The sequence below is a fragment of the Aquarana catesbeiana genome, linkage group LG05 (assembly GCF_042186555.1).
Source record: "Aquarana catesbeiana isolate 2022-GZ linkage group LG05, ASM4218655v1, whole genome shotgun sequence".
NCBI classification, from domain to species: Eukaryota; Metazoa; Chordata; class Amphibia; order Anura; family Ranidae; genus Aquarana; species Aquarana catesbeiana.
The window spans coordinates 647,273,922-647,291,207 of record NC_133328.1 but is presented as its reverse complement, the minus strand read 5'-3'; the positions used below and the strand labels follow the sequence as shown (position 1 = coordinate 647,291,207).

At 47.1% G+C, this 17,286-nt stretch overlaps 1 protein-coding gene across 3 annotated transcripts in view; it reads left to right on the top strand.

Annotated features, from left to right (window-relative positions):
• The first annotated feature begins 783 nt into the window (after window positions 1-783).
• Window positions 784-17,286, top strand: part of LOC141145653 (uncharacterized) — a 37,838-nt gene continuing 21,335 nt past the window's right edge. For all 3 annotated transcript variants that reach the window (XR_012244584.1, XM_073632489.1, XM_073632488.1), the window contains exon 1: window positions 784-915. Coding sequence is in view for 2 of the 3 variants with exons in the window: in XM_073632489.1 (XP_073488590.1) it covers window positions 894-915 (22 nt within the window). In the remaining variant the exon portion in view is untranslated. The remainder of the gene's footprint in view (window positions 916-17,286) is intronic.

The following is a 17,286-nucleotide window of genomic DNA, read 5'->3' as shown; positions in this document are numbered from 1 at the left end:
ACGTGGATTAATCCCATATGCAGCTAGAAAAGACTACCAAACTGCAGTATTCATTCAATATAAATAGTAGTTAAGTTACCTTTTGTTTTTCACATATTCACTTGAGACGCAGACCTCTGGACAGCAGTTCCACAACTGACAGGTGCCCATTGAGTGTCCGCGTCTCAAATAGCACAACTGATCTGGCTTCAGCCAATCAGTGTGTAAACATACAAATTATATAAATTACCAATATAAAAATAGAATGGCAAATAAATAGATCATCAAAAGTGCAATCTTGATGTGCAACGGTGAGAGAAATGCTTGTGTAAGTCCATATGAAACAACAAGATGAATCACCCAGGTGTTTATTAGAATACAATTGAGGTCCTGCTGAGTGAGGACAAGGTGCTTAGGTCCACCACCACATACAGAGTGATTGGCCACTTACCAGAAACTCATGACCCCCCCGTTACAGAGGGTCTGAGTAAGCTGTTAGATCTGATTGCTCCGGACAACCGCCGAAAAACCGAAATTGGCACTGGGATGGAACGTCAGGGGCTAAAACTGAAAAGTGCAAAATCTCTGAGAGCTGCCCCAGATTTTGCACTTTTCAGTTCTTGTTTTGATCAAGGATGTTGGCACTATTTTATACATACTCAACTCTCACTGTATCTCTCATTTAACACCAGCAAATAAAAGAAATTATTTCCTAGAGATGCCTCTGAGCCCAGCCCCCAATACAGGATTCTTTATATTGTTTGCAGAGTTTGTTATCTGGAGGGAGATGTGCAAGTTCAGGGTGGAATATTCAGCGTAGGAAGTCAAGAGGAAGGAAATACGAAAGAGAGTGAAGAGTATATAAGAGAGGAGCCCGGACTCTGGAGGGAGCAAACACAACACAGAGAGAGACCATGGCTGGTGCTCCAGGGACGGGTATGATTACATATTATTATAATCAGGGGGGGATTGTAGGGTGAAATTATGGGAGATTCACGGCCAGTGAAGACATCAACAACAGAGTGGAGTCTTCATTAGTCACATTGTTGGTGATTTCCCTTTATTTGGGTCCAATGTGAAAACTGTAACATTTTATATCCTCAGTAACAAAGGATTTTTTTTAAAGAAGTATATCTAAAGGCAAAAGTGTGGAGTGGAGAGGGATAAGAACATCTGTCAATTTTTATTTCTGCCCGTGCCCCCCGTTAGGGAGATTCACCCTCTGAATTTGTCCTGTTTACCATTATCATTGAAAGTGAAAGTAAAAGAAAATACCAAATGTTGGGTTGTCCCCAGAAAAGTGACAGAGGGGAAATCTTCCATTGGGGACACTAGTTCTGGTGACTTGGAGTTTCCGTAAGTGATTCCCCTAATTTGCAGGGATTTCCTCTGGAAAGTGAAGGGAAATCTCTGCAATGGAACACAGATGGCGAAAACTCCTCCTTGCTCTATCCAAAATGAAAAATGAAAAGAAGATTTGCCCATAGTTCTACTTTAATTACTTGCTGATAGGGTAGCCACTTGTCCGGTATTCACCCCGGCAGTCCGGATTTTTAATCATGTGTCCGGGTTTCAGGCCAGACTGTTGGTTGGAAGCTAGACAGTGGGGACCTTGAGTGGAGAGCGTGAACAAGTTTTCCTTTTTGACTGCTGGTGATTACTGGGTTGCATTTTTAGGTTCTTTTTGGGGCTTTTCCTTGTAGCCTTTTAACACCTTTTTCTGTCACTTTTTAACCACTTCCCGCCCAGGCCTATAGCGGATTGACGTCCAGGAAGTGGTTCCGTTATCCTGACTGGGCGTCATATGACATCCAGCAGGATAACATGCCGCCGCGTGCCCGCGCATCGCGGCGATCAGTGGAGTGGTGTGTCAGCCTGACACACGACTCCGCCGATCTTGGTAAAGAGCCTCCAGCGGAGGCTCTTTACCATGTGATCAGCCGTGTCCAATCACGGCTGATCACGCTGTCAATAGGTATAGGTATGTACCCCATGGCCATCCACATGTGCCCAATGTGCCCAATCTGTGCCAATCAGTGCCCACAAATGGGCACTGATTGGCACCATTATGTTTCAGTTATGCCCAGCAATGCCACCAATAAGTTTTATTAGTGCCACCAATCAGTGTCATTAGTGCCACCTGTCATTGGCCATCGGTGACACCTGTCAGTGCCCATCTGTGCCCATCAGTGCCCAACTATCAGTGCCCATCAGTGCCACCTATCAGGGCCACCCATAAGTACCCATCAGTGCCACCCATATGCACCCATCAATGTCACCTACGAGTGCCCATCAGTGCTGCCTATGAGTGCCCATCAGTGCCACCTATCAGGGCCACCCATAAGTACCCATCAGTGCCACCCATATGCACCCATCAATGTCACCTACGAGTGCCCATCAGTGCTGCCTATGAGTGCCCATCAGTGCCGCATACCAGTGCCACCTATCATATGCCCATCAGTGCCGCCTATCAGTGCCCATCATCAGTGCCCATCAGTGCCACCTCATCAGTGCCACCTCATTGGTGCCACCTCATCGGTGCCCATCAGTGCCGCCGTATCAGTGCCCATCAGTGCAGCCATATCAGTGCCCATCATTGAAGAAGAAAACTTACTTATTTACAAAAAATTTTAACAGAAACAAAGAAAAACTTGTTTTTTTTCAAAATGTTCGGTCTTTTTTTATCTGTTGCGCAAAAAAACCACAGAGGTGATCAAATACCACCAAAAGAAAAGCTCTATTTGTGGGAACAAAATGATAAAAAATTTGTTTGGGTACAGTGTAGCATGACCGCGCAATCGTCATTCAAACTTCGACAGCGATGAGAGCTGAAAATTGGCCTGGGCGAGAAGGTGTCTATGTGCCTGGTATTGAAGTGGTTAAACAGTGTTTTTTTTTTTTTGCTTCCTTCCTACTTTTCTGGTGGTGTACACGTTACACAATACAGTGCAACCGTAGTGCCCCCGACGGGCGGGCGCCGAGACCGCACGGAACTGAGACACACAGATCACTGCAGCTGTGTTAACATCTGTGGGATGAGGCATAGAGTCGGCTTCAGGAAACGAGCTGCTGCGAGGAGAGGAGGGGGGATGGGAGTGCTCCAGGGGTGAGAGATCAGCCTGTCATGCTTGAAATATATGTGCAGGGTGAGTGTATAGAAGTGGCACCCCCCCCCCCCCCCACCTGCTGCACCTATCCAGTGTGTGTACTGTGTGCCTAACACATTGGGGGCTGCACAAACTCTTCCTGCGATTTCCCTATCATCTCTCCCCTCTGGAACCATCTACTGATCTGCAAGCAGTATATTTCTTGCTGATTGGAATGTCTTCCTTTTCTTATTTTTGCAGTGATGTTGACCTGTTTACTATCCAAGTTGCTGCCAAAAGACTCAATGGATTTGTTAAAGTGATACTAAAGTGTATTATTTTTTCTTAAAAATAAAAAAGATATCATATTTACCTGCTGATCTCCTGTATCATGTCCGCAGTCTGACCATCCTCTGTATCATTTCTGCAGTCTCTGATCTGACCACCTCCTGTACTATGTCCGCAGTCTCTGACCACCTCCTGTAGTATGTCCGCAGTCTCTGACCATCTCCTGTAGCATTTCCGCAGTCTCTGATCATCTTCTGTACTAGGCCTTCACTCTCTTACCTTCTCCTGTACTATGTCTGCAGTCTCTGATCATCTCCTGTATTATGTCTGCAGTCTCTGATCATCTCCTGTATCATGTCTGCAGTCTCTGACCATCTCCTGTACTATGTCTGCAGTCTCTGACCATCTCCTGTAGCATGTCCACAGTCTCTCTGACCATTTCCTGTAGTATGTCCGCAGTCTCTGACCATCTCCTGTACCATTTCCGCAGTCTCTGATCATCTCCTGTACTAGGCCTTCACTCTCTGACCATGTCCTGTATCATGTCTGCAGTCTCTGACCATCTCCTGTATCATGTCTGCAGTCTCTGATCATCTCCTGTACTATGTCTGCAGTTTCTGATCATCTCCTGTAGTACAGAAGATGATCAGAGACTGCAGACAGGATACAGGAGATGGTCAGAGACTGCAGACATACAGTAGGTGACCACGATATTGTATCAATCTCGCCGCTGTTATCGGCGAGATTTGACACCTACAAGCCCTATCGCGGGAGCCAGCGCTGAGCTGGCTCGCTCATCAGGAAAGGAAAACTGCATTTTTTTCCTTTCCCGATGAGCAACAAGCATTGCTGACAGGTGTCTGGTATGAATCATGAGGGGGAACGTTGCGCCAAATTTTAAATAAAAAAACGGCTTCGGTCTGGTATCGATTTTAAGGGGAACCCCCTAAAAATACGGCATGGGGGTCTCCCCAAAATCCATACCAGGCCCTTATCTAAGTACGCAGCCTGGCCGGTCAGGAAAGGGGGTGGGGACAAGCAAGCGCCCCCCCTTCTGAACCGTACCAGGACGCATGCCCTCAACATGGGGGGTGGACGCTTTGGGGCAGGGGGGCGCCCTGCGCCCCCCACCCCAAAGCACCTTGTTCCCATGTTGATGAGGACAAGGGCCTCTTCCCGACAATCCTGGCCGTTGGTTGTCGGGGTCTGCGGGCGGAGGGCTTATCGGAATTCGGGAGCCCCCTTTAATAAGGGGGAACCCAGATCCCGGCCCCCCACCCTATGTGAATGAGTAGGGGGTACCCATACCCATTCACCTGGGGGAAAAAGTGTCAATAAAAAAAACACACTAGACAGGTTTTTAACCACTTCAGCCCCAGAAGAATTTACCCCCTTCCTGACCAGAGCACTTTTTGCGATTCGGCACTGCGTCGCTTTAACTGACAATTGCGCGGTCATGCGATGTGGCTCCCAAACAAAATTGACGTCCTTTTTTCCCCACAAATAGAGCGTTCTTTTGGTGGCATTTGATCACCCCTGCGGTTTTTATTTTTTTCGCTATAAACAAAAAAAGAGCGACAATTTTGAAAAAAATGCATTATTTTTTACTTTTTGCTATAATAAATATCCCCCAAAAATATATAAAAAAACAATTTTTTCCTCAGTTTAGGCTGATACGTATTCTCCTATATATTTTTGGTAAAAAAAATCGAAATAAGCGATTATTGATCGGTTTGCGCAAAAGTTATAGCGTTTACAAAATAGGGGATAGTTTTATGGCATTTTTATTAATAATTTTTTTTTCTTTATGGCCGCGATCAACGATTTTTATCATGACTGCGACATTATGGTGGACACATCGGACATTTTTGGCACATTTTTGGGACCATTATAATTTATACAGCAAGCAGTGCTATACAAATGCACTGATTCCTGTGTAAATGACACTGGCAGTGAAGGGGTTAACCACTAGGTGGCAGTGTAAGTTAAGTGTGTCCTAGGGGCGCGTTTCTAATTGTGAGGGGCATGGCTGTGTGTGAAATGTCACTGGTCTCTGCTCCGATGACAGGGAGCAGAGATCAGTGACACTGTCAGTAGGCAGAACGGGGAGATGCTTGTTTACATTAGCATGCGTGAGGCGTGAGGCGGTCGGCAAGCGGTTAAAGTAATTTATTAGGCAGCTCCGGGGTTGCTGAGCTTGTTCCGTCCACCACGCCTCCAAAATGCTAGTGGTCATTCTGCCACAGCTCTCTCTTCCACCCCCTCCTCTTCTTCTTCCTCTATGGCCTCTTTCTGTGCAGATTTGTCCTCGGAACCAGCAGTGCTCAGTAGGCGTTCTAGGGGCTACGCAAGCACTCAGGCAAAAAGATGCCATGCGGTGGTTGAGTTGGTCTGCTCAGAGGACAGGAGCCACACTGGAGCAGAGATTCTGTCAGCTCTGCAGGGGCAGGCTCAGAGGTGGTTGACGCTATGCCATCTTCAGCCAGGAATAGTTGTATGTGACAATGGCACCAACCTTCTCTCCGCCCTCCAACAGGAACACTTGACCCATGTCCCATGTTTGGTACACGTCCTGAATTTGGAATTTGGTGGTACAGCACTTCTTGAGCAGATACCCAGGCTTACAGGATCTCCTGAGGCAGACCAGAAAAGTCTGTGGTCATTTCTGACGGTCATACAATGCCAGTGCTCAGCTGGCTGACATTCAAAGGGAATGCAACCTGCCCACCAACCGCCTCATTTATGACATGCCCACCAGGTGTAACTCAACGTTGGCAATGCTGCAGTGGCTGCACTCGCAGCAGAGGGCCATCAATAAGTACCTGTGTGAGTATGGCACCAGGACAGGGCCAGGGGCAGCGACAATGCATGCATCAGTGATAATGTCCCTCTTGTCTTCCTGTTGGAGCACATGCTTCGTGGAAAAATGGACAGGGCACTTGAGGCAGAACAGCGGGAGGAAGAGGAGGACTTTCTTACCTCTCAAGGCCCCCTTTATCCAGATAGCATTTCTGTGGGCCCGCCAAACACACAGGAAGAAGAGGAGGAGGAGGATTGTGTAAGCATGGATGTAGAGGATAACACTCAGCAGCAGTCTTCAAGGGATGGTTTTCAGTCCCCAGAAACCCAAGGAGTTGTACGTGGTTGGGAGGAGGTAGTTGCTGACAACGTCATCCTCAGTCACCCAGAGGACTCACAATTGAATGCGTCTGCAAACTTACGCTGCATAGCCTCCCTGATTCTGCAAAGCCTGCAAAAGGACCCTAGGAGGATGAAACATCTTCAGGAGGCCATGTAGAACGGTTTGTGCAATGCGTTTCCAGACCCTGGGAAGTTACAATTTCCTGGTGCTGGACAACGTGTTGCTGAGGCTTCAGTCAGTCAGAGGCAGAGCGGTGGGAAAGGTGGCCGGTTGACCGATGCCTTTAGACAATTTTTTAGTCATCAGCGCCAAGGTCTGATTGGTTCAAGCAACCATCGCCAGCGTCTGCATTATATGGTGCAGGAATATCTTGGGGCAAGAGCAGACTCGGAAACCTTTCCAACAGACCATCCACTGGGTTACTGGGTCTTGAGGATGGACCACTGGTCAGAACTTGCTCAATATGCAATTTTAATTCTGTCTTCTGTTAACCATGGAGGTGCTTCCTGTGTTGTGTCATGAGGATAAACACTGCAGTTTTGGTTACTGAAGCCCCCCGATTCACTCGTGAAGACTGAGGAGAAGAATAAATTCAATACCTTCGCCATCTCCCTATCCTTTGTAACCAGATGTCCTTCCTCATTCTTTATGGGGCCAATATGGTCTGTCCTCCCTTTTTTACTGTTTACATATTTAAAACATTTCTTGGGATTTTTTTGCTCTCCTCCGCTATGTGTCTTTCGTGTTCTATCTTAGCCTAATTGCACCCTTACATTTCTTGTTGCATTCTTTATAAAGTCTGAACGCTGATGATGATCCCTCAGCCTTGTATTTTTTGAAGGCCTTCTCCTTTGTTTTTATATGCATTTTTACATTGGAGTTAAGCCATCCAGGACTTTTGTTCGCTCTTTTAAATTTATTACCCAATGGGATGCATTGGCTAATGCCCTTATTTAATATGCTCTTAAATCAAACCCATCTCTCCTCTGTGTTCTTTGTTCCTAAGATTTTATCACAATTCATGCCTTCTAACAAGGTTCATAGTTTAGGGAAGTTGGCTCTTTTGAAATTCAGTGTCTTTGTTAGTGTCTCCTCACATACAGTTAACTGTGACAGGACAGTCTTGCTGGCTGAGAGGAGAAGTGGGACTACAATTGTATCATACTTACTTTCTCATGCAGAAATGCCATATTAGATTCAGAATGTATTTGTGTTTACCTGTGTTTCATCAGATTAGGCGAACCGTCAGAATGTGTTACAGAAGCGACGTTTTGTTTCCGCCATCTTGCTACACCCCACACTCCTCCACAGTAAGCATACACTGACAAGGGGGAAAGTGGATATCTTGTTACACCCACCGGAGTTTTGCATTTCACACTTATTTTTAACAGTAAAGTGAGTATATATAGTGAAATACAGTACTTAGAACTCCGTCTGAATGTTTGTTTAGATGTTTAATTTTAAAAGCAACGAACTTCTGTCAGATTAGCAAACCTGTGAGATCAGCAGGCTTGCTGCTGCTTTTAAAATTTAACATCTAACCAGTCAGACAGAGTTCTAACTACTGTATTTCACTATACAAACTCAGTTTACTGTTAAAAATAAGTGTAAAATGCAAAACTCCAGTGGGTGTAACAAGATGTCCGCTTTCCCCCTTCTCACTGTATCCTTACTGTGCAGGAGTGGGGAGTGTAGCAAGATGGCGGCGACCGATCGTCATTCTGACGAAATACCTTTTATGAAATCCTGTTGAGGCTCTAACTGTTCTCTAACTCGTCTCCAGCAGCCATCTTGGAGAAGCCTCATGTTCCGATTGGTTACAAGATCTCTCGAGATTTTGTCGACCATTTTCTGTTAGCTTCCATATAAAAGAGAACCCAGCCACCATTTTGAGAGACATGTGTGTGTGTGGAATGAGTGAGGTAAAGGTATACTGCCTGTGAGGGAAAGCTAGGCCTTATTTAGGGAGAGTGTTCCAGCCTACAGGGACAGAACAGAGTCCTGCCTATGGACACTGCTGCATCTGTGGAACCTGCTTATGGACAGCAGCCTATAGCAAGTAATGTGCCTTGTATACCACTGATTTGCCTGAAGAGAAGAAGAATAACCACAGTGCCAGTTCTACCTTGCATTTGGGACATTGCATTACAACCTAGGGGGAGCCCTTGAGTACAAATTAAATATTGTATTGTATTATTGAATGTGGGAAACATTACACTGCAGTTTTGGTGTGTGTGAATTGAGGCGTCAGCGGGAAAGTGTTTAATATAAGTCTTGGAGAATATTGAACACTTGTCCCACTGTACACCTGTCATATACTCCCTATGGTGATCATTGAATCCACAGTTTCACATATACATTGCCTGTTATCTATTGTCATTTATTATCTCTGAGTTATCACATTGTTCATTGTGTTTAATATCCACTTTTGTAAACCTTCTGAGGGGTTAATTGATATTCTGTGTGAGTCTCTATCTACTACTACAGCTGGTGAAGTGACGGGTTCCAAGGTTACGGTAAATATACTGTATGGTGTATCATTACTGTGTTTCTCTCTACTGCTGGGTCCAACACTAATATTACCATACAGGTGTGCCAGAGGGGTTGAGACCATTCTTGGGGTTGAGAGGCAGGGTGCAGAATCAAACATTCATCAGCAGCTCCTACGGGGGTAGTGCTACATGTGGGGGCTCATCCGGGATATTTCCTATAAGCACCAGAATGGACCCCGCCACGCCGAAAGTTCCAGATGAGGGTCCAACAAGCTACAGCCAAGCAAAAGGGGTTGAAGAAGTAGCTCCCTCCTCAGGACCTCTGGCCATGATCGGGCCAGAGTCCTTTACAGCCATGGGAGACTTTGTAAACAAATGCCAGAAGGGCAATTCAGTCTGTGCTGGGGCTGACTATCGAAAGCTAAGATTCTTCTCGGGGAGAGTTCCCATCCCCTCTGGAGAGGATGATTTTTGCACTTGGTTTGATCAAGCTGTCCAGGCGGTTGAAGAATGGGAGGTAGCCGATACAGTAGAAAGACAGCTATTGATTGAAAGCCTGCTGGCTCCAGCTTCTGATGTGATTCGGAACCCAAAAAGAGATAAGACCAGCTGTGCCGCTTCTGAGTGTCTCGAAGCACTTCGAGAGAACTATGGGGGAATTGAAGACTGCACAGAGTTATGCCCTGTACACACGGTTGGAATTTCCGACAAAAAGCTCAAATCCGAGTTTTGCTGGCGGAATTTCTGATTGTGTGTACGGGGCATTACTCTATCTTTTCTCTCACACCTATCAAAAGGAGGATGAGAAGCTATCAGACTATGTCAAGCGACTAGATCAGATACTACACCAAATCATAATGAAGGGTGGAATGGAAGGCAAAGTAGCAGCCAAGAACCTAGTATCTCAGATGATCAGAGGTGCACAACCACTGGATCCCATTGTGCTACAGTTTCGGGCCCAGGGCTTGAGTAACCTCCACACTTACTCTAAATTAATGAAAACCCTCAGAGAAGAGGAGGTACTTATTACAGCCAAGGAACCAAGGCCTGAGCTTACCAAAGGACCCAAACATGGCCGGCATCATACATTTAGGACCTAAAATGGAGACCAGTCCAGAGTAAGGGATCTACAACCCCATTGACACTTTGGCACAAGCCGTAGCTCAACTGGCACAAGTGCAAACTGTTTTACACAAAACCTTCAGTGAGATTCAACAAACAATTGGGCAAGTGATGAAAGCCCAAACTGATATGCAAAAGTCACTCTCAGAAATGAAACACGCTGGGCTCACCTCTACAGTTGGAAGAAGAAATGTGACCCCTTCCCCAGTTCGGAAATGTTATCAATGTGGGGAGGTAGGACATTTTATCGTGCAGTGCCCAAATGGAGAAGACTTGGCAGATATTGCAGTGGAAGTTGCCAGAGTATTGAAGAAAATATCCGCCAAGAAGGCAGCGGAAAACTCCAGAGGGCCCCAGTGAAGGAGTCAACCGGGTGCCCTGTTACATTAGCTAGCTCCAGAAAACCCAATAACGCAGAGAGACCACAGGGGGGATCAAAACCCTCAGAGAAGGCTCCTGTTGTTGCTCCTAAGCCACCCAGTGTCCCACTCCCTTTGACCCGGACTACCCGGCATTTGAGAGTCAATGCACACCAGACCCCCAGAGCTCAACAGAAGATCAAGCTGGATCAGAACCTCTGCAAGAAAGGAGAGCAAATACAAGCCACCAAACAGGCCAAGCCTGCCACTTCCCTCCCAAGTTAGTGGGACCTTCTCCTGATGTCTCCATCCAGGTGGAGGGAATCTACACCAAGGGCCTCCTGGATACTGGGGTCCAAGTGACCCTCCTCTACAGAGACTTTTATGACAAGCACCTCAAACACCTTCCAATACAGAAGTTAGAAGATTTGGAGATATGGGACATTGGGACTCAGAACTTCCCCTATGATGGCTATCTAACCATCAGACTAACCTTTAACCCCTCTATAGCTGGGAAGGCTGAGACATTTGATACTTTGGCAGTGGTCTGCCCTCGTCCACCAGGGGCTAGTAAAAGTTCCCTCATCATCGGGACTAATACTGACCTTGTCAGAAGACTGTTACCTCTTTCTGAAGAGAAGGGCACTTCAACTCCAAGTGTGCACCCCATGTTGAGACAAGCATATCAGCGTCTAGTGCAAGAACAGAAGGCCCCAGCTGAAGGAGTAGTAAAGATCTGGCGCTTGAACCGGAGTGAGAGAGTGTTACAGCCCAGTGAGGTGGCTTGTTTGAGAGCATCCGTCAATCTGAACTGGAAGCAGCCAGGCCCTTTCATCATCCTTGAAGCGGACGGTCAGGATAAAGACATGGGGTTGGAGATAATTCCAGAAGTGATCTCAACCAGGGCATTACAGAGAAGTCACGGGAAGATCTCAGTTAAGGCCTGCAACACAACAGCCTCACCTGTGAAGATGCCAGCTCGGATGTTGCTGGGGCAAACAAACCCAGCCATCCCGGTGTCACCATGTGATTTGAGGAGGGGAGAAGAAGATGAAATCTCTGTGGAGGAGTTCTATCCAAAGAATACTCCTCTCTCACCTGCCTGGAGGGAAAGGGCCAAGACCCAGCTCCTAAGGTGGGGGGCCGCATTCTCCTGGAGCGATTTTGATGTGGGATGCGCAAAAAGTGCCTAACACTGGATCCGTCTTCAAGAGGATAAGCCATTTCGAGAAAGAGTAAGACGGATTCCTTTAGGGGACTTGGAAGACCTGCGTGAACAGCTGGCAGAGTTGAAGAGAGCAGGTGTTATGCGAGAGTCTCTGAGTCCATACGCTTCTCCAATAGTGGTGGTGCGGAAGAAAAATGGGTCGCTGCGGTTGTGTATCGACTGCAGGACACTAAACCGAAGGACCATTCCTGATCAATATACCACCCCAAGGATAGAAGACGCCTTACAGAGCCTGTCAGAGGCGAAATGGTTTAACGTGCTGGATTTGAAGAGCGGGTACTACCAAATCCCCATGCACCCTGAAGATAGAGAGAAGACCGCTTTCATTACCCCAGTGGGATTCTTTGAATTTGATCGCATGCCTCAAGGCCTGTCTGGTGCCCCGGCCACCTTTCAAAGGTTGATGGAGAAGACTGTGGCTGACATGAACCTGATTGAGGTATTGGTGTACTTAGAAGACATCATTGTGTTTGGCAAGACTTTAGAGGAGCATGAAGAGTGACTGGAAAAGGTCCTCAAGAGACTCCATGACAAAGGCTTGAAGCTCTCCATGGAAAAATGCCAGTTTTATCAACCTTCGGTCAACTACCTTGGTCATATCGTGTCTGCCGATGGAGTGGCCACTGACCCTCAGAAACTGGAAGCCGTTACCTCATGGCTGAGGCCCACTAATGTGACCGAGCTCAGGTCATTTCTGGGATTCTGTTCATATTACCGGAGATTCGTCGAGGGATTTGCTAAGATTGCTCGTCCACTCGAAGAGCTATTGAAAAGTAAAGGGGAAGATGATGATCCAGATTCAGTTAAACCTGTAAGACCAGCTGGAGGGCCCCGGAAGCCCTAAGAGTCCATTCAGGAACAGTGGACCGCCCAGTGTGAGGAGGCATTAAGGCAGCTGAAGTGGGGCCTTACAACTGCTCCAGTCTTGGCCTATGCAGATCCAGCTAAGCCGTACGAACTACATGTAGATGCCAGCCAAGATGGGTTAGGTCGGAGTTTGGCACCCGCTGAGAAGAACTACCCCACACACAAGCTCGAGTTCCTGGCCTTGAAGTGGGCAGTAGTGGATTAACTGAAGGATTACCTATATGGAGCAGAGTTCGTAATCAAGACAGACAATAATCCCCTCATATACCTACTCACTACAGCCAAGTTGGATGCCACGGGTCACAGATGGTTGGCTGCCCTATCAGACTTTACCTTCAGCCTGAAGTACCGGCCAGGGGTCGGGAACAAGGACCCCACTGTTCCCGAGGCTCCGCAGAAGAATGGACTCAGCTGACCCCTGAGGGGGGGAGAGCCCTTTGTCAAGGAGCAGAACAGCAAGTTAAAGGTGGAGCCAGGGCTGAAGAAGTTGGAGTGTCAGCCGCTGGGGTGCCTAGATGTTATTGCAATATCACCCAAGTCGGGGATGAAGGTCTGCCAAAGCTTTCCCAGAAGGACCTGCAAAGGAACCAGTTGGAAGATCTCCTCTGTAGCCTGGCATTAAAGGCCTTGGAGAGCCAACGCCCTGACCTGCTCCTCACTAACTCTCCGAAGGACGCCTGCTTGCTGCACAAAGAGTGGGATTGGTTGCAGCTGCAACAAGGGGTGGTCTACCGAAGGGGCCCCTCTGAAGATCCTGAAGAGAAATGGCAGTTATTCCTACCACAAAAACATTGGGAGACAGTGTTAGTTGCTCTACATGACCATCATGGCCATCTAGGGTCCGAGAGGACTTTTCAACTAATGAGGGACCGATTCTATTGGCCCCGCATGCATGCTAAAGTTGAGGGCTTCTGCCACTCTTGCCTTAAATGTATCCAAAGGAAGACTTTGCCTCACTGAGCCGCCCCTATAGGCCACCTCCAGAGCCAGGGACCACAGGAGCTGGTGTGCATTGACTTTCTGTGCCTTGAGTCTGATCTGAGTGGGCAGGGAAATATCCTGGTGATAACTGACCATTTCACCCGTTATGCCCAGGCATTTCCCACAAAGTATCAACAAGCATCCACAGTGGCCAAAGTCTTAGTAGAGAAATTCTTTGTGCATTATGGTCTGCCCCAGCGTATCCACTCCGATCAAGGGAGAGACTTTGCGAGCAGCCTCATTAAGAGACTTTTAGATTTGCTGGGCATCAAGAAATCTAGAACCACCCTGTACCATCTTCAAGGAGATCCCCAACCAGAAAGATTCAACAGAACTCTTTTGAAAATGCTTGGAACTTTAACTGCAGAGCAAAAGCAACACTGGAGCAAGCACATAGCGGCTATAGTACATGCTTACAACAGCACTGAAAATTATGCCACAGGATACTCTCCTTATCGTTAGATGTTTGGGCGAGAGGCCCGGCTGCCAGTAGATCTAGTTTTCGGCACCTCTCTGGACCATACCTCAGCAACTTCCCACAGAGGGTATGTGGAAAAGCCTGAAGACTGCCTATGATAAGGCTTAAGCTGCTTCAGATGCTCAAGGACAGAGGAACAAAAGAAATTTCGACCTCAGGGTGCGAGTACAGGATTTACAACCAGGTGATAGAGTGTTGCTGAGGAATCTAGGTGTACCTGGGAAACACAAATTGGCTGATCGCTGGAAGTCACAGCCCTATGTTATCTGCAAACAACTCCCAGGACTGCCAGTGTACCAGATTTAGCCAGAGGGATGCACAGGCCCACTAAAGACTTGACATCACAATCATCTTTTGCCTCTGTCGGAGGCAGTCGGTGTACCACTGCAGCAAGATTCACCGTCCACATCCAAAATCTCTCAGAGGCCCCGACCAGTGACTAGATCTCAGACTGTGCCTCTTGGTGTAGATCAGTGGTTCTCAACCCCTCTAGTGCTGTGACCCCTTGATAAAATTTCCCAAGCTGCGGGGACCCTTAACAGTAAAAATTTTGTAGTGTGGGTTGTCAGCACCCAAGGCAAGACAAGTAGTTTGCGCCCCTAACCCACGGACATTTAGCGCTCCCTGAGTCCCTTCCACTCGTACAGTATTAAAATCCCTTATGGTACATTTTAGGATGTACCACTCTCTCTCTTTGTTCTCCTTTCTTTCCCTTTCATCTCTCTCTCTATCCTCCAGCCCCTCCCACTTCACATTCCTTACAAGTCAGCTGACCTCTAGTCTCTGCCCCCCAGCCATGCCGTGAACTGAATGGCCGGCTGCGATGAGGCTAAGTGGGCGGCCACAGGCTCCAGGGACAGCCCTGCTGGGCGTCTGCGAAAAGGCTGGGAGAGCGGTGCAGGCTTCAGGAACAGCCCAGGATTGGGTGACCCCTGGCAAATCGTCATTCGACCCCCGAGGGGGTCCCAACCCCCAGGTTGAGAACCACTGGTGTAGATGATGAGGACAGCGAAGATGAAGAGATGGGAATAACTGGTTTGTGGCCATCTCTCACACCAGAGATTGCTACCACCCTTTTTCCTCATCCCACGGTGACAGACAGTGGAGTTCTCCGACCAGAGGCCCCCAAGTTTGTGCCGCAGGACAGATCTTTGGAAGATCTGGAAGACCCCCAATCTTCCTTGTTAGAAACAGACTCTGAGGGTTCTTCTTCCTTCATTGAAGCGGAAATGCAGGAAGCTGAAATGCAAGAAACCAAGATACAGGAAGCTGAAGTAGATGTGTAGGAGGAAGAAGTGGCCATGAAGGAAGACGATACCAGTGTGCCTGTAACACCAGAACCTAAAGAACAGAGAGCGAAGAGAGTTATTCAATCACCCAAGAGACTAACCTATGACTTTCTGGGTGAATGCTCCGAGGAGATTTGTCTTCTTTCAAAAAGGACTCCTGAAATGCAAGGTCCTTCCACCGCTGATTTGGTGGAGGACAACCCCATCTCACCCCCTGGCACATCTATACAGGAGACTTCAGTGTCAGTAACAAGTGGACAGAACAGTCTCCCTCCTTGTGACAATTGATGGGAGGCTCCTCTGTCAGCCCTGTGTCATGGTATGAACCGTTTGAGTTTAAACTCTTCTTTGATAATGCAACTTGTTTGTTGTCATGTGAGCATTAACCTATTTTTTTCCGCTTGTATATAAAAGCATGTAACAGGTCACGAACTTTGACTGTCTGTGGGGACCAAAGTTTTCAAGTGGGGGGAGTATGTAACGCAGGGGTTTTGACCAAAGTTATCATGCTAAACAATGTGTTGTTTCTTAAGTAAGGGTTTGGCTCCCTCTAGTGGCCTCTAAAACTTTGTCATGACTTGTTCTCTATTTCAGAAGCAAACAGTTATGCATTGTGGGATTGGTAGTTTATGAGGAAGTGACTCATGTGCTTAACTCAGTCTGGGAACTACTGACCCACAATGCCAAGTCACAGAACAGCCTGCTGGGTAAACAGATAAAAAGGAGAGCGCGGCCATCTTTCGGCCTCTTGGGACGCCATTCAACAACCAGCAGGGAGGTCTGTGTTGTGTGACCAAAAGACTGCGGCCTGCACGGCACAGAGCAGGGTCGCCAGCCTCTGAGGGACTTCAGGATACAGCCCTACGAGCCACACAAGCGGATTGGTGTGCAGTGCGTGGACGTCTGGAAGTTCCTGCATCCCAGCCATCCGGAGGAGAGGTACAGCGTGGCGGCGCCATCTTTCGTCAGACTGAGACATCAGGAGGAGAGCCCGGACGGAGCCTCACAGCCTCTGGGTCTATTTTGGTGAGAAGGGCACCTTCCCATTTCAGTAAAGTGTACTATTAGCTGAGTGTGTTACCTACAGACTGCTGGTGAGACTTGTAGTCCCACAGAAGTGATCTCACTTATCCACAGACTGCATACAGCTGAACTCCAGGGTCTGTTTCCCCTGTGCTATAAAGTCATTACTGAATTACACTCACTGATAAGGAGGAAGTATTATAAGATCCCTATATCTTCAGTTACACAGTTACCAGCGCATCATTTATTCTACAGTTTGCTTTCTATTTGTTTCCCTGTTTGGATTACAAATACGGCAGTTTAAACCATAAGCTAGCTGAAGATTCTGGAGACAAGGAACTTTTATCGTCTTTTACAAGGCGTCACGATTCTACCTTGAATTTGGGACATTGCATTACAACCTAGAGGGAGCCCTTGAGTACAAGTTAAATATTGTATTGTAATATTGAATGTGGGAAACATTATACTGCAGTTTTGGTGTGTGTGAATTGAGGCTTCGGTGGGAAAGTGTTTAATATAAGTCTTGGAGAATATTGAACACTTGTCCCACTGTACACCTGTTTGCATATACTCCCTATGGTGGTCATTGAATCCACAGTTTCACATATACATTGACTGTTATCTATTGTCATTTATTATCTCTGAGTTATCACATTGTTCGTTGTGTTTAATATCCACTTTAGTGTGAGTCTCTATCTACTACTACTGGAGAAGTGACGGGTTCCAAGGTTACGGTAAATATACTGTATGGTGTATCATTACTGTGTTTCTCTCTACTGCTGGGTCCTACACTAATATTACCATACAGGTGTGCCAGAGGGGTTGAGACCGTTCTTGGGGTTGAGAGGCAGGGTGCAAAATCAAACATTCATCAGCAGTTCCTACGGGGGTTGTGCTACATCAATATTGGGTGACTTCCTATTGTGATTATATAAAGATGCCAATAATTATT